The sequence below is a fragment of the Pygoscelis adeliae genome, unplaced genomic scaffold (assembly GCF_000699105.1).
Source record: "Pygoscelis adeliae isolate BGI_AS28 unplaced genomic scaffold, ASM69910v1 Scaffold31, whole genome shotgun sequence".
Taxonomy (NCBI): Eukaryota; Metazoa; Chordata; class Aves; order Sphenisciformes; family Spheniscidae; genus Pygoscelis; species Pygoscelis adeliae.
Genome location: NW_008824233.1, coordinates 1,080,569 through 1,098,803, shown reverse-complemented (window position 1 = coordinate 1,098,803; position 18,235 = coordinate 1,080,569). Strand labels below are relative to the sequence as shown.

At 38.2% G+C, this 18,235-nt stretch overlaps 1 protein-coding gene across 1 annotated transcript in view; it reads left to right on the top strand.

Moving 5' to 3' along the window:
• Positions 1–18,235, top strand: part of LOC103926126 — a 176,849-nt gene that overhangs the window by 151,625 nt on the left and 6,989 nt on the right. The window contains 5 exon segments of the mRNA XM_009334940.1: positions 404–624; positions 11,815–11,900; positions 11,902–11,939; positions 14,554–14,728; positions 14,936–15,089. Coding sequence (XP_009333215.1) covers positions 404–624; positions 11,815–11,900; positions 11,902–11,939; positions 14,554–14,728; positions 14,936–15,089 — 674 coding nt within the window.

The window sequence follows — 18,235 nt, the reverse complement described above, 5'->3', positions numbered from 1 at the left end:
CCAGCGCATGCATGCCATCTGAAACTTGTGTAAGCAAACGACGGTTTGAGGGCTCTGGGTGGTTTCAGGCATAGAGCTTCAGGCAAAAGCTGAAGTTGCTTCCTCCCGATGGGACTCCTTGGGGAACGCTAGCAGCCGTGCAGTGCCTATTCCATGCCGGGGTGAGTCGTCTCCCTGGTATAACTTGTCTGCTGGGTACATGGTGAAGCCCTCTGCACCTCCAGCGGTGAATCTAGCCTGAGCACGGGTAACTGGGCAACTCTTTGTGGTGGACATGAAATCTGGACCATCCATTTAAAAATAAAACCTGCTGAGTTCCTGAGCGAGTTAGAAATTATGTCTATAGACTGATCTGGGCCTATATTCATGTGTTTGTGAATTCGTATTGCTGCTGTCTTTACAGGTGCTCCCCTGATGAACCCATGGCCATCTTACATGTGCTTATCCTCCAAAGCTCATCCTGCTGGTCAGAAGAACTAGAGGAAAGCATTCAGGTTGGGGAACTTTTCTTTGTCATTGTTCTTAACACAGTAAATATTCCAAATGTATCCCCTTATACTAGCAATAAATATCAGTGTATCATGTATGGTACAAAGTACCAGGGAGTAATAGCAAATCTAATAGGTAATAGATCTCTGTATCTATCTCGGAGAGTTTCCATTTTCAAAATGGAAATGGCAGAACTTTATGTGATAAGCTAGAGTGATTTTCCTTAATCTGTAAGGAAGATAAAATTCCAGGAAACTTGCTTTTCAAGAGTAGCAAAATATTTTTAGGAGCATTTTTTTTTTTTAAAGTAAAGAATGCTTAGTGGCATTATTTAACATGGTACTAAGGGGAAGCTTGCAATTACTTGAGGACTCTCAGGTGGGATGACGAGATCTGCTGGACATGGCAGAAACACAGGTGGAGTTGTGTACAGTTCGGAATGGAGGATAATGGAGAATTTAAAGTGGAAGGGCAAGAAGAGAATAAATAAGAGGTCATCTACTTTTAGTAAAAAGAAATACGACTAGCAGCAAAGCTAACTGTAAAGAAAAGAAAATATATCTAAGTACATTAACAGACTTCTTGGAGTTTCTTCATTTTGTAAATATCCATTATGCTTTCCATCTTCAGCAGAGAAAGATCTGAAAAACAAAGTACATGATCCCCTGAATGACAGTACTGCTAAACCATAATGACAGCCTGGCTTGTACAAGCAAGAAATGAAGGGAGCGGAACTGCGACCATTTTCATTTTCTCTGAAGGAGATTAATCATGCCACCTGAAATATCAAAGATTAAAGCAATAACTTGTATAAAGGATTTATACAGTGCTCATCATGTGTAATAATGTAAACCAAACGAGCTAATCTATTACAGCACTGTAATCATTCCTACTAGTAACCCCGTACGAGGGGGAAAGCTTGCCACACGCTGCAGCCTGCAACTATTCGCCAGCTGGAAAATGCTTTTAGTCCAAAGCAGCAGCTTCCATCTCCTGTACAGGGAGCTGTGACAAACATACGAGAGACTTTGCGACATACATAGAAGAGCCTTCCTCTGCTTTATGAGCCATATAAAAATATGATTAAATGTGCTGTCCGCTAAATGGGAGCAGCATCGGGATTCCAGCCAAAGAGTAATAGGATTAATCTCAAGAACATAAAATGCAGTATTTTAGCAAAATGTGAATCCTCCCTCTCAAACAATTGTAACAAGTGTGCAGCATTTTCTTGTTTCCATCACATCCACTTAGGCTACTCTTGCAAATATTTTATTTATTCCTGTATTTCTAAAATAAGTGAGTGTATTTATTTCTGCTGGTAGGGTCACCTACAAATAAATTGGCATGGCATACTTTCCAGTGAACTGCTTTAGCAAGCATATCACTGCCTTTAACGTTTTGTCAGGATTCTCGACTTCTATAAGCAAAAACATCAATGGGAAAAAGCCCTACAAAAACTGCAGTAGTGAGGTAGAAAGCTCTGAGATAAAAAAGTTAATTTCCTATTAAATCTACCTGGATGTTTTAATTATTAATTGCCATCTTTAGTTATTTAATTCTTGGGTGCTCTAGGAACGCGATAAATGAGAGTATGAATGATAAATGGGTTTGTGAGAGAAATTAGATGGAACCGATTTCTTGTTTCATTTTCGGTAACATACATCTGGGGAAAGTCCGTGAATTGAAAGAAGACTTTGCCCAACTAAGGGAATGGGAATCAGCTTGGAGAATTTAGAGAAATCCAAAAACTTTGCATAAAAGGATACTTCATAGTTGGTATGACAAAGCTATAAAGACCAATGCCTTGCTTAATAAAAGAATCACATTTTATAGGATATAGCTTTCAGTTGTAATAAATACACTTTTTTTTTTTAAATATAAACCAAAAGTGCTGTTTATCTAATCATTACTGGCGTTAAATGCATTATGATACAGTTAATAGTGTATTTCTTGTAGCGATATATTATCTGAAGTAGTTTGGTTTTGTCATTATTACAAATTTTGTCCTTTTTTAGGAGAAAATTGTTCTCCCGGTCCTCCTTTTTCCTTCTCCTAAAATTGTGAGTTGATAGTAGTATTTAATGATACTGTCAATTACTTCTGTTTCACTTAGAAATATGGCTTGAAATAATTCATTTTAATGTGTACTATGTACCCTCATTTGTGTTTCATTGTATCCAGGTTGTCCCTAAATATCTCTAAGTTTCATTTAAACAAGGAATAATAAACGGACAGGTATGTTCACTTCTACTATTCAACCAGTAAACTTTATTCAAAAGAAACAAATATGTGTGTATGACAGGTTGGACAACAAAAGCATTAAAAGCCCGTAATCCTACCTCAGCTTTTTCTCCTTCATTTAAAGTCAGATTTATTGTGTCTGTCTGCTTTTCGGAGTGGTTTACATTAGTATGGAATGCTGGCTACATTATACAGCCCTCCCTCCAGGATTTGTGTTTATATTGTAGGTATTGCTTCTTTCAGGCTTGTATTTATTGTGTTAGATTATATTTTATGTGTCCATAATACAGGAGAATGTGGACTCTAATGTGACCCTTCTCCTTTTTACATTACAGCACATCAAATACTTTACCGCTGTCTGCACAAAATGCACAAACACCGTAGAATGGCATTTATTTCAGCGTGGTTTTGTGGAACTTGGGGATACTTTCTTTGGAAGAGTGTGGTTGAGGTGCTGTAAGCTGGTATGGGTTAGGATGTCATAAAGCTTTATCACGGAAGGCATGTTAATTCATCCCAGGTGGCATCCTTTGGATTTGTGCTTAACGTACACGTGCGGATCCATTTTGGAGGCTGCAAGGTAGTTTCGGTAGGGAAGGCGCAAAGCCACAACCAGGCCAAGGCAGCGCTTCGAATCAAACCTTTCTTCTGCAAGGAGCTAATTGAAGGGTCCTTCTGCATCGCTGGATACCCTTAGTGAAATACGGTGTGTGTTCAAACTTTTTAACTTGGGACAGAGATTCTCTTGTTATATGTAAGATTTATTGAAAAGTTCTACATCTAAAGTAGAATTGCAGCCAAATTCAGGACGGCAAAATAGAGAAAGCAAAGCTTATAGCTTGCATTTATAGGCAAATTATTCTATTGCTGAGTGTCCATGAACTCCCCTTATCCATGTAGGGGGAAAAAAGTAAATATTGATGTTCAGTTCAGAACAATGTTAGACCTTTTAAATGGTTTCCAGCCATAAATCACATCTGCTGCAATGTTGCAGAGAATGGACTGGAGAAACACTGTCAGTTAAACACAGCTGTTGAAAGAGGTTGCTAAAGCATACAACAGTGTAGCCACTGGGATCAATTTTTATCATGCGTAGTGATTCAAAGGTATTCAATAAGTCATTAACAAGATTAATGAACTCTAATAAAAAATGCAAGCTCCTATTCCATATTTTATTCAGCTCACTGTAGCTTAAAATTGCATTTTATGATTTTATGAGACATATTACTTAATTTTTCTCAAATTGGTGATTTTATTTAAGTTAAAATATATTAAATAGATTTTTTTTCCCCGCAGAGAAATAGGATTTTAAAAAAAAATTGACTTTATATAGTAAAATACCTTTATAACATAAATAGGTATCTAATCGATAGGCTCAAGTCTGCTCTGTTGCAGCAGCATGAGGCTTAGAGTGAGGCTTTGAGACTGGGCCAGTGCATAATTACACTACCTTACAAAAGTGCCTGGAGTATAAGGAGTGTTATATCCCAACCATATATCACCTAGTGAAGATTATTTCTTTTGGTGACTTATATGTTGGCGGAGCCCTGCTAAATCTCTATGTAATCGCTCTCAGCCCTCCTGTTCAAGAGAAAAGTATTGCCTTTGCAGGAGTTGCTTCATTCATTCCCTTACGCAGAGCTTTAGCAAAAGAGACTTGAAGCCATTTACTCTGTGGTGAGAAGGGATCGGATGCGAAAGCTGCTGCAGCCTTTGAGCTACCCGAGTGCAAAATATGAGAGACAGTAGCACGAGCGACAGCAGAATCTGGCTCAGGGGTCTTGTTTTTCTTGTTAATGTCTTAAATTGCAACCCATGAGAAGATATTACTGTAAAAAGATATTCATAGAAACACAGCTAAGTGTGTTCCAGTATGGAGAGAAGCAGCTTTCCACTGAAGGCAAACCAGCTTGATGAGACCTTCGGTACAACCTGTCTAGGTGATGCTGTACGACATATAGAGGTATATTTGTTGCTCTTGGTAACAGTTGTGAGATTTCTGAATTAATGAATGGGAAGTGTCTCAACAGAAGTCAATAACAGAGTAACAGAAGTTATTCTTTGCCAGTGATTAAGAGTGAAAGAGAGTTAATAACCATCTTCCTGCATCTGTATTGTCCCTGGCCTTAATACTTCTCGTCTAATCAATTTTTTAGAGTATTTCATCTGGTCTAAATAATTCAAGCTTTGTGCAGCATCTGAGAAGCTGCCTGTCTTTCATGTCCTACAACGTAGTGCTCTTCCACAGCAAAATTTCTCTTAAGGATTTATTGTAGCCCTACTACTTTCACATACCTTTGTAGTATGCTGTCTCTGAAGACTATCATTCTTTTAAAAAAAACTCAGAAAACCAAAGAAAAACCAGGTACTAGTAAGAAAAATCTAGTGCGTATAGTGGCCATTCTTTCAAAAGGTAGTTTTCAATTAGTCACTGTGCTGGGAGTTTGTGATGCATCCTTTCATGCTCCACTGTGATTCTTCTGAGCAAATTCGCCACAGAGAAAGTGGCCAGTGTCAAAACGCAGCTGGTTACCATCTGTTTCTCCTTTTGTGCAAGTTTTACTTAATTAATAACTACCTTGAGTCTTCTTTTATAAAGCTTTGCTCTGGAGACCAGATCCAAGATAGTGTATTTTTGTGATTTAAAAGTTAATTTAAAGGACATATAGGGTGTTACAGCATGCAGGAACAAAGCTTATTTTTGATTCATATAAGTCTTAGGTCCTGGATTGATTGGTTTAATAACATTTCTTAATGCATCTTATTCCTGTGGGCTCGTGGGATGGAGGGTAGGAAGTTTCAGTCTCTTTATAACTTGTTAGCTTTGATTTCACAAAGGATGTTAGAGTGCTATGCTTTGCAATTATTGTTTTATACACACAGCCGTTATTTGAAAAGACATCTCCATTACACTTGGAAATGCATATATTTACAGGATGCAAGTGAGCTTTTAAATTTGGCTATCAAGTGCAATCTGGGTATTTATTTGAAGACTCCATTTACAGCAGTTCTTTTGTACTTCCAGTGTTTTGTCTATGGGCTTTGCGGTCCTGAGGCGGTACTTCAGGAAAGCAATCGTACTAGGAGGCGATGATTAATAGCACGCTTCAGTGATTTCATCAGTTATGAGTTGTTAAATGTTTGCTTCGTAGTAAAATCTCACCAAAAAACATTTCTTTGCTTTTCAATACGCTTATATTGCTCATCCCAATTCCATTCTACTGTTTTGCCTTAGATGGGAAAAGGGAGACTCGCTGCAATGATTTAAATATTATGATAAGCCATCTGGGAAAGTGCTGACTTGTACCAAGTGTTAATTTATTGTATTCTTCTCAGAAAACATCTAGAAAAGCTGCTATTTTATGGATTCCGGGAAGGCCTTTGAGAGGTGACAAACCTGGGCAATGACCTTCAAACTAGAACTGATTTTGGATCTTAAACCTCATTTGTTTTCAGCAGAATAAATGCTTCCAAATGTAATGAGCTTCTGAAAACCTCCTGTCTGCTTGAAGTCTGGACATGAGAGAGACGTGTATTTGATCTTACTGAGAAACTCCAAAACAAGTTTCTTACTGAGTAACAACTGCCCCTCTAAACTTAACAAATGCTATCTAACGTGTTAGGTAGAGCCCTGTGAGATTTCAGGTGTACGCGATGAGGTACAAAAAGATTCATCTCCAGAAGTGTTGTCTTTTTACATTCTTCGAATGTATGTGAACGTAGAGGGCATCAGCTGCTTGCAGCGTTTTGCAACATCAGCTGAAGCATCAGATGCTGTGTATACTTACAAACGAGGCTACAGATAGCAAACCTGGGAAATGAAACACGGAAGGTGCTAAACTAGGAGAACACTTCTGGAGGAGGACAAAAAGAGCACACACAGGCCTACTTTGCTGAGACAGGTGATAAGTTTGCCTCTGATATTCATTTATGGCAAAGCCAGCCTTCCTTTCTCATCATTATGAATTTCTGGAGTTCACACTTGCATACTTTCTGTGTACCAGAGGCTCGTGGGAGAGAGAAAAAATTCATATGAAACGTGACGACATACTTCTTTAATATATCTGCATAGATAAGGTATAAATTCTCTAATTACAAGATTCAGAAAAATTATTTTGTCTTTTCCCAAGGTCCTGAAAAGCAGTGAGGGTAAAACGTACAACCAGCATGATTCTAAACAGGCAGAGGTAACATACAATTTTGGTTGATTCTTACCATGGTCTCATGTCTTTGGGGAGAAAAAGTTCTATAGTTTGAGAATGACATTGTTCTCAAATGGTGCCATGGGTTGGGAACAGAAATCATTGAGAGTTTTTTGTCATTTAGAGAAAGAGAATTTAGGAGTCACTTTCTTGGGATCCCCTGGAAGCTGAATTCAGATGCAAGCTAAAATATGAGAATTCAAAGTGCAGAAACAGACAAGTAAACAGAAAGGTACAAAGCAGAATGAAAACCCAAGTTGATGAAGAAAAAAAAAGAAAATATATGTATTCTTGCTGTTTGAGATCAAGCCCATTGTGTCTGTTGTTTTGCAGAACTTTCCCAAAGAACAGTTTGTTTCTATTAAAACATGTCTCCAAAAATACAGTTAGAATCAATGAAGAATAAAAAGGTCTGTGTGTAGAAATAATCTGGCGTTTAGCTTCAGTTTAGTCAACTTACATATGCCGCCTTCTACCAAAGATTTGGAAGCTTTTTAGACTAATAGTAATGTTCCTTCCTCCTTGTTTCTTTCCTGATTTAAGCACGTGATGTCTCCCCTCTGCCAGCCTGAAAAAATCCTCCCAGAGGAGATGATCACTTTGCCTTGAGGAGGAGCGTAATGTGCCTTCTCGTTTCTGCTGTGCAGAAAGCTGAATACACAGGGGCATATACTAACAGCAGATTAATGCCACAAGCCTTGGAAGAACGGTTGTTTTGTTTGTAATTTATTCACCAAAAAGGTCAACTCCAGACACATCTCTCTTCCACCGTGATCCTGATTTCACCAAACAATTTTGCATGCTGCTGAAGTTTTCAGGAAAAAGACAAGATTAATTAGCCGTTTCAGGGGACTTTCAACAATATTCTGAAATATTGTTACAATCACGGGCACATAGCAAAGTCATTCTGGATGAGATTCAGCTTGGTGTCTTACAGGAAGAAGCTTGGGCAGAGGTATCATGAGGTGAGAAAACAGCTAGCTGGAAGGAGAACCGTTATGAGATGGGATGTGTACAGTTCTTAAGTTGGAGAATTAACCCTTCAGTAAGAGAAGGATACAAAGCGAGTTTATAGCCTAAAAATGTGTTAGTTAATATTTATAACGTGCATCCGTCTTTCTCTGTTTCTTGGCTGTGTGCTTAGCATCGGTATTGGCTGGTCTCACATCAAGTGAAAATGATTATATAAAACAAAGTGATTGATGTCTATTTGAGACAATTGGAAAGTAGTTTTCATCTTTTACAGTGCTGCTTTATGTACAACATATATGCACAGTACATGAGGTATTCTACTAACAACACAGAGATGTTTTATTGATCTCGTTCTGTTCCACTTCATTAACTATGCCTATTTTCAGTGAGGCATAGCACCAGGATAACAAGTATGCATTTAATGTTAAGAGTGCACGTAGCTATCTGAAGAAGCTAGGTCTAATGAATTCAAAGAAATAGCAGACTTCTAAAATTTATGTTGAAGAGAGGAAGAACAGGGGAAAAAAATAATATTCTGAGGTAGTGAGGTTAAAACGGTTTAAAGCACGTTGGAGACCTAAAAATAGGAGTTGTCATTTAAAATGGCAAATGCAAATTGTACTCCGAAATTAAAAGACATCTAGGCAGATTTTGAAAATGAGAGTTGTATGTTCTAAGCCATAGATATGCTCTTGAAAACACTCACCCAAACTGACAGATTCTATGCAATGCAAAAATAAAGCAAGAAGAGAGAATTATTAAGTGGAATGGTGAAAAATAACGGGCTTGTGTCTGTATACATTTTCAGCATTTTTTTCTACTGGGACTTTCTATATAAAAATGTAATTACTTGGTAAATATTGAAAAACATAAATGCTTGAGCTGGCTGGAAACACAAAAAATGTGATTAGAATCTGATTAATTATTAAATAACAACTTTAGTAATGTATTTTCCCTGCAGACATAGTTATAGTTGGTATAACACATATTAAGCTAATTGAGGAAGGTGTGTCTTTATGTACAAGAGTATACATATTATCCAAATGGACTCAATTAAACCCATATCAACAGTCAGTGTCTCAAATATTAGGAAATAGCTGATATTAGCAGTTCGAGGGCATACTTAATTTATCCCCAGTTGTATTTTAGTAATATTAATTGCACAGCCATATTATTTTTTCTCTAGAAAATATCGTAAGTGTACAGCAATTTTACAATAAGTTGAAATGTACAAAGGGGAACGAAACTAACTAAATGAACAGAAGAATAAAACAAAAGACAATGATGAACGCCTTACTCAGGAAGCGGACTCGTTCTAGTATCGCAAGATCAGCTGCTAGATTTAGTCTTTCCTTTACATTTTTCTTAACAATCCTGTAAAAAAGTAAAGGGAATATTAATTAAATTATTAATTAACTTCACAGTTCATACTCTATTGTGAAGTGCTAAGATAACAGTGTGAAGAGAAGTAAATCCGCTAAACTGGACTCAATAAAATTAACGATAGTGAAATGGAATGCATTATAATCCGTGATTTCCCTTATTATTATCACATCACGGAAGCCACTTATGTAAATGCACCTGAAGTATCCAACCAGTCGACAACATAACAGTTCCTTGGAAGCATTTTTACCCCCTTTTTACAGAAGGGGTACTTAAGACATGGAGATACAAAGTTATTAGCCTAAAGTCCCACTGGAGCGGAGATATGAATCGAGATTTCCACGTTCCAGGTTAGCATCTGGAGCACTGAACTGTAGAGGGAGACTTTTATTATAAATCTGAGGGAAAATGAAGACCTGCTTGATTGTAAGGGCATTTATTATATTTTTAGTTTTCATTGTACTGTGCTGTAATTTGGAAAATCTTTAAGAAAGATGGTGGTCTTAAAATTACATCTGAAGTGTGCTGTATGCTAGGGTTTCCATGAATATAATGCTGGAATAATTACGTCTAATAGGGTTATGTTGGCCCTAAAGATAGTTAAGTGCAAGTCTAGCGTAATAAATTATTCTGCTTAAGTCAGCTGAACTACATTTATGCTAAAAATAAATGCAGGTTGGGACGTTAAGAACGAATACTAGTTTCAAATTCTAAGTATTTGTCAAATATGATTCTATAAACATTTTAAGTGTTATGCCACTTCGGATTACTTGTTTTAATTGCTTTTTTGCAGCGATGTTTATGTAGTTTTTCAGAGATGAGAAGGTTATTAGTGAACACTGTTATGCAAAGTTAACAGGAACAATTTATAAATCGTGAGAGCACTTTTTAAGTCTTGCAAAGGCATTTTCTCATTAGTTCTTGACTAACCAAGTTTAGAGTAGTAGGAGAGTTCCCTCAGTTAATTCTTCATTTCCTTCCACGTGTTGTCACGATCTGAAAGCATTACAGTGAGCCCAAACCTGTCAGTGTATTGGAGATCAGCATCTTCGTGACCTGTTTGTCCAGCTGTGGCAATGACCAGCTGGGGTTTATACACCTCTGTGAACCTATCCATCTTTTTTCAGAAGTGGACCAACCTGAAACTGCAAGTATTATTGTTTTAGGAGTAGTCAGTGTCTCAGAGTCCTAGTCCTGCAGCTACTCTGATTCTCTCAGCTAGAGATGAGAATACCAGGCAGCTCTGTCTGGAAAAGTGTATGTAAGATCATGTTGTTTCCTGGACATCTATACCCATTAAAATTTTTTGGAATTACTCTTGCCTAAATCTCTAACTGAGATTACAGCAATATGACATTCGTTGTGAAAGTATTTCGCTTGAAGATATTTCTGTTTGGCAGGAATCATACTGAATGCATTTTTCAATTTGTGACTATTTTTCATCAAGCACTTAGGAAAGGAATGGCTGATCTTTCTCGTTAGAGAAACAAAATTCATACTGACAAAAGCTATTTGAAATAATTTGAATAGTTGTAATTGAACAACTTAAATTGTGGGGAGAAAAGGCAAAAGTTACTCAGCATCTTTTTCATTATGACTCGGACAAAAGGGGCCTACCAGAAGGGTGTCAGCTTCGAGGCTGAGCAGTATTACAGCACTGAGCAGGTGGAAGTGAAGAGTTTCTACAGGAAGAAATTCAGCATTTTTGAGATTGGAAAGCTGTTCACCTGCAATATAGTATTTTTCTGTTAGGATCCAGGCAGTGGTAAAAGACATCTGGTCAAAGCAGAGAGTTGTGATCGATTACTCGAAATTCTTGTAATAGGGCCTCAGAAAACTGCTAAGAAACATGTGGGAAGGGAATTTAACTGCGTAGGATGTAAATATGTTTTAAAAGATTTTTTTAAGCGTTGAATTTGGCAAAGGAGTTAGTATAGTCTCACTGATACGTAGAAAACAGTCGTGTTTTCCTCCTAGAGAGCTATGAGGTACCATCGTTGGATTACTGGAGGAGGAATTTCTTTAGTAGTGTGCATGTTTTGATAATAATAAGCGAAATCTACTCTAAAACTTATGTTCTGATAAAGCCTCTCATAGAATAATGTATGATATTCCGCGCCACTTCAGTGCTTCCAAGATTAAAATGTGCCACTCTCTTAATTGTTATATATTTTGAATGTATCCAAGTATTGTATTGGTAGGCTCTATTGTTTATGATATGAATATGATAAAAAAGGAGCACTAGCTCTCATAGCAAAAGTGAAATTGATTTCGCTCATTATCTTGAGGGTCAAAACAAAGGAGAAGGAAAACAAGCAAGGTAAGCGGTGAAAATTAGAGGTTTAACATCTTGTTCACGTTAATAGTTTAAACTATTTGGAGTAAAATTTTGACATAGATGGTTTATATGTTCAGACCATGGATTTTCCATCATGAATGTCAGAACAATTACGTTTAAGGAAAAACAGAATAAATGTGTTGTTCTTGTTTCTTGAGACTGACTTGGTTTGTTTTTTGTTTTCAAAAGGTGCTGCTATTCTGGGCTGGTTCTTAATGATCCATTCTTCAATTGCTGGTAATATCCATGGATCAAGACCCTTTGGAAAACTGCAGGTTTTTTGATGGGGATAACTAATGTAAGGGCATCGGCTGGTAAGAAAACGACTTAAATGTAGCAAATTGATAAATACTGCACGTTTTTGCATCTGTTTTTTTTTTCTTTTGTCTTTATGCTAATGAGACAAATAGTGCTCTCTGTCTACATCAAAATGAGAAGGATTGTTCTCTAGCGTAAATAGGTACAAGATGCTATTGAAGATGCTTGTGGCCACGTTTCTCTACCATCACCCCCATCTGTATTTTTCATTTTGGGGATTACAAGTTGATAGCAGCCTCTGTCAGGAACACTGTTCAAATCCCTTTGGTTTCATATAACTCCGTTTTGGGAGAAGCACTATTTTTCCTTTATTACTATTGAATTTCTCCAATGTCTCTGCTTTGAGGACGTGCATGTCTTTTGCATGAATAGAAACTGCCATAGCGAGTCTGACTGCAGAGGTAGATATTTCAGTGTAGCATCGGCTATAATGATCTTCATTGACTTATTTCAGAGGCTGTACCAAAAAAAGTCCAGGAGGACTGTAGTTAATGGTTTAATGTATGGAAAGAGATGTTTCCCCCTAAACTTTAGTGATTGAACGTTAGCTTGTATCTGCTTCAGAACAGCTGCTGTTTCTTTCATACATACCCTACAGTAATTGAATGGTCCTGCCATTTACTACGTAAGTACCCACTCCTCCTTTAAATCCTGCAAGTTCATACTAGCTGAGATAGCTTTCCTTTCCCATTTAACGCCCACCTTTTTGCCACACCAAATCCTTTATACCCAAGAGTTCAGATTTTCCTGCCATAGCAACCAGGTATGGTTATTATGTGTTTTGTCAATACCTCAAATAGCAGGAGCTATTTGTGTCAAAGGCATTGAAAGCCTTTGGTGATTTTTACAGGAAAAAGCAGTGCTTAATCACACAGCTATTATGAAAATTACTCTAAAGGATGTATTCTGCAAGATCCAGAGCCTTTGGTTCTCACAGAAGGTCACCAAAATGTGCAAAATGAACTAACATATTGAAAATCGTGTATTTATCAAAAGTACTAAATCTGAGAATTACTGAAGTGAAGTGGTGTGAGGGGAGAATTTTTGTATTGAGTCAAAATATTGTAAGTCAATATATGAAGGAAGAATGTACTAAACTGTATTATAAAATTACAATTAATACTATGCAGTAATGAAGCTGTAAGTAAAACTGCTCCACTAGCAAGTGTAATTATTCCATAAATTAAAGAAAAAAATGCTTGAGAGAGAATGCTTGTCGGGCACTTTACGCAATCAGGTTATCTTAACTGCATTTTTCTTATCAACTATACAGTCCATGGGTGGTAATGGTTTCTAGGCAGGCGCAGAGTTTTTTGAGATATGTATGCTCTGCATTTTTTTAATGTGTTGTGTAAATACTCAATTTGCGAGTTAGTTAATAATGATAAAAAGGGTGATTAAATAAAGGTGCTGGTTTGGCATAATTAGCGCAGCTGTTCGTGGCTCCATTTCAGATACCAATGATGTTTATTTCATGACAAACATATAAGACAGAATGGAGCTGTTGGGATTAGCTTGAGGATTCCGATCACAGGAACTGCCTCACCAGCAGTTTCTTGTCAGAAGTCAACCAGAGGCCCGAAATAGCGAGGAACCAGGCACCCATCGCTCGGGCTGCCCATCAGCTAGGGGAGCAGCAATAGTTAGACGCTGTTGTCGGAATTGTGCAAGCAGGAGGGAGGCATCCCTTAAACAAGCAAACCAAATCATTGCCGCATCCAAAGATGCTTCTTACTTCTTAGGAACAGCAAGCCTTTGTGTGTACGTATTTGAGGGTAGGAGGTGACAAGCGAGGAGGACGAGTGCTTCCACAACGTCATGAAAACATTGAGCATCAGCAGTAGGAAACAGGTCGGTCTCGGTCAGTCAGCTATTAGCTGAAGACTTGTGGGTTTTTTTCCTCTTTTTTTTTTTTTTTTTTTGTCTGGTCTGGGAGAAGTGGGCTAGTTTGTGATTGGAACCCCTCGCTTGAATTTTGAAGCTTAACAGATTAGACTTGTCTAGCTGCAGTACCCTGCAGATAAAAGGCATCATTCAGCCAGCCCAGTCTCCAATAATTAGTACCTGAACTTCATAAATATCTAATTTTATCAGTGCTTCTGTGACTATACGTGGATGAAGTCATAAGCTACTCTGGGTGTAGACTATAAATGAACTGGTAGTATTAACTGGATGTGATGTAAATCAGGGCTCTTTAGAGCTCATCAGTGAGCAGGAATCAATGTTAAGGAAATTGTAAAATTTCAAATATTTTTTCTCTGATAAATAAATTGATTACTTTGGGCTCTCCTGGGAGGAAGCACAGCATAGTAGTTCTACTAGCACTGGAGTGGAAAGCTGGATATCTGCTTTTCACCTTGCTTTGCTATAAAATAGTGACAATACCAGTAACATATATTTGCTTGAAGGTTTCTCTGTAAACACAGTCCTAGTGGCTTTAGATCCTTACAGTCTAATTTCAGTTAATGTTCATCATTTACACGCACAGATAAATATATCCTGGGGATACATCCTACCTATAATAAATAAATAGAAATATTTATATTTAATAGTTTCAGGATTAGAATAACTCTGCTTTTTAATCCATATTTCTCTCTCTCACTTGTCCAGGTACCTGGAATTTTTCCACATTCCAGTCAGTGCAACAAGTCATTTCTTCTTTGAGAAAAATGCCAATTATTTCTATTCTGAGAAAGCTCCCAAACGAGCACCTTCTCTGGCCCCCAAGGCCAAGATTATCACTGTTCTCGCTGATCCATCAGATCAGGCGTACTCCTGGTATCAGGTATAATGATGCAGCCTCTTGTTACTACCTTTTATTGTAGTTTTTCCCCTGTGTTAAACTATCAAAAGAGCGCGGTATGACACCTACCATGCTATATCTGGAACAGTCACATTTGTTAATGTCACCCACTGAATACATTTAGCATGGTTGTGGTCCTGTTACAACACTCCAACAATGCGTTAGGATTTAAAAACAATTTTCCAGCAGCACCAGGCTGTGCTTGAGGATCCAGCAGCCCTGAAACACACCTTCCCTGAAGTGGTCACAGCGGGACCGCACAGCCCAGGGGAGATACAGATCCTGCAGAAGGGATGCCTTGAGCCTGGGTGGTACAGTACTCACATAGGAAGATGGTTATCTTGCGTTCCCTGCTTTCACCTGAGAAATAGAGCGCTAGATCCTGTAAGTTTATTGAAGGTCCAGCTTTCCACATTCACCATCTAGGCTGGGCTGCTCTTTTTCACGTATCGATATAATTACCCGCACATAAAATAACTCACATTCAACATTTGTGTCCATCTATTATACCTACTTCTTCTAGTGCAGACTAGTGGCTGTGTATGAATGCTCATGTCAACACTGAGGCTTCTCCTTCTATGCTTTCTGAATCTTGGTGGCCTTCCTCTCCTTTTGGTGACTAGAAGAGGAAATAAAGGTCCCAAATAAACGGGTGTGCTGTCTTCCTGACATTAGACAGCACGTATGACCATAACTGACGATGGATGTGGAAATTAACTCCCAGACTGTGAAAGAGTCTGTCTCTCTCCACCTTTGGACATGAGGAAAAATTTCTTTACTGAAAGAGTGGTTAAACATTGGAACAGGCTGCCCAGGGAAGTGGTTGAGTCCCCGTCCCTGGAAGTATTTAAAAGACGTGTAGATGAGGTGCTTAGGGACATGGTTTAGTGGGCATGGTGGTGTTGGGTTGACGGTTGGACTCGATGATCTTAGAGGTCTCTTCCAACCTTAATGATTCTATGATTCTATGATTCTCTCCACTCACTGTTGAAAAGCCTAATGAGACTAGCCTCCTAATTTAGGCAGCCATGTTAGACATCTAAGGCTAGATAGAGCAAATACTCCTAATAATGGAATTTGAATATATGATGAAAATAACAATGACTAAAGAACCTGACATCAGAAGTAGTCTGGTGGTAAAACCTGCTCTTAGCAAGTCTAATCAATGCACACCACAATTGGTATCCTGCACCACCTATGCTAGGGCTCCCAATATTTTTCGTATCCAAGTGGCTGAAGTTATGGCAGCGATATTAGGAATTACTGCAAAAAAATTCAAAGGCAAGGAAAGAGAGAGCACTGGAAAAAGAAAAACCTTGCTTGTGGTGTTAGAGGCTTTATTATATTTAAGCAACAGCTGAAAGAACTTGCATTTTGTTGGGGTTTATTTTATTCCCCCATCTGTTCTACCCTTTTCACTACTTACTTTCTTTTTTCATTTTAAATTCAAGTTCTGATGATAATGGAGTTTTCTGAAAGGCTTTGGAGAAAACATTTGTGTTGATGAAATGAGGAAACTTGTGAAAATAAAGGTTTTGAAAATAGAAGTGTTTTTTAGTCAGAATGTTTAAAGAAATGCAGAAAAAAAGACAAAATCATCCGAAAATACAAGGACATTGTTATAATTTTGATTTCTTTAAGAAAATTCTTCAGGCTTAGTGATTCCTCCTGAAAACAAGGAAAAACAGATTTTTCTATTCAAAGTATTTCTATAATAGGGCAGATGAATATACATTCAAATCACTGTTATATACCACTTCTAAGACAACAAAGACTTTCTCAATTCATTTGTCGAAATAGCCTGTCTTTTTTTCAGGACCTAACCCAAGCCTAATTAAAATCAAAGGTAGAACTCCAGTAGCTGATAAAATATGTTAATCTACTAATTTCTGTTAAAATGAGTATTGGGAAAAAGATTTCAGACACAAGGATGTGAACAAATTTCAGCTAAGAGGAAATTTTGTAACTTTGTGGTTCAGAAATGTCTGCATACCAGCACTTCATTATTGCTGGCAATGTTTGCACAGCTTAGAGGTGTGAACCCCTATTTAAATGCATATTGCCTGAACAGTGGATTTTGAAAGTCTGTCAGAAAATCAACCCTCTTAACACAGCATTTAAATCTGTACTCAGCCTTCAATGTTGTTGAAATCTCAGTGGGACTTAAACTTGCGCTTAAATGCTGTCCTTAAGAGAAATTTTCCCGAGGAAGTAATTTTCTGAAACATGGCCTGTAAATGCTCTGAAAAACAGCAAAGTGTCTTTGTCTTCCTATTTCACGAACCTCAGATCGATTATAAAAATACCGATTTTTAAAAGTTCTTCAGAACGAGCTCTTTTTCTGTCACGCGTGTGACACGCATGTCAGTCACATTTCTAGCCGGCAGTTTGAAAACCAGCCTGCAGAAGCAGCTACCTTTGTCATAAATTTAACTTGACATCTTCTCTGCAGGGCTTTCAATTAGGATCTTTTTTAAAAAAAAAACCAAAAAAGAATGAAAGTGTCAGTCCAAATGCGATGAGCAAATGCTATTTTACGGGAGACCTACACATACTGCTTTTTGTTCAGACTCCATGACGATCAGGAACCTGCAATGCCAAGTGTTGGATAAAAAGCACTTAAAAAACTCATTACAGCGACATAAAAATACCTGCTTTTGCCGTTTGAGGGGATGCGTGCATCGGATGCCGGGCGGCACCTGAGGCCTGGTGGGCTTTCCTGCCGAGCTGAGGGACGGGGACAGGAGGTAGTGGAGTGGATCTGTGACGCTACTCAAATAATCCCATCTCTCTCACTTAAACTTTGTGTGCTCGATGGAGGAAGTTTCAAAAAAACCCTTCCAATTTCAATGTCGGTTGCTGAAAGCTTTGATTATGAAGCGGCGGGAGCTCATGTGCCTGGAAAGAGGTAAAAACCTCAGGCACGGTAAAAGCTTTCTGTGCCTCAAGTGCAAACTGCTAGGCGGTGTTGATACGATAATTTGATCCGCTTGTCGTAGCTGCAGTCCCTGGCAGCTCTCCTCCCGCGGCTGCCTCCCAGGAAAACCCTGGCTGGTTTTTAAATCACGAGGGAATCATGTCTGAGCCTGCGTCAGGATTGCCACCGCTGCCTCTATCAGTTGTGGTAAATGTTGTCTTCCGGGCTTCAGAACGGAAAGTTTTCTTGTGAAGTGTGGAGAGAAAATTTATAATTAAGTTTCTGTCTCAAAAAGTGGTAAAACTATCCTTGAAGCAGTCGTTAAATGTGAATCGATTCAATGATTTCTGCCTGAATCTGCAGCAAGCCTTAAACAACGCACTCGGTAGGTGTGAACGGGGATGCAGGAGCCCCTGTCTCTGAATGAATGGAGGGCCTTATATTCACGTTGGCTTTATATTCACCACTGAAACATATGACTGGAAAACTGATAAAAACACTTAGGATAGGCACAAAGGGTGAATGTACAAAGGAGGCCAAATAACACCCCCCCCAACACTCTTTGGATGTGT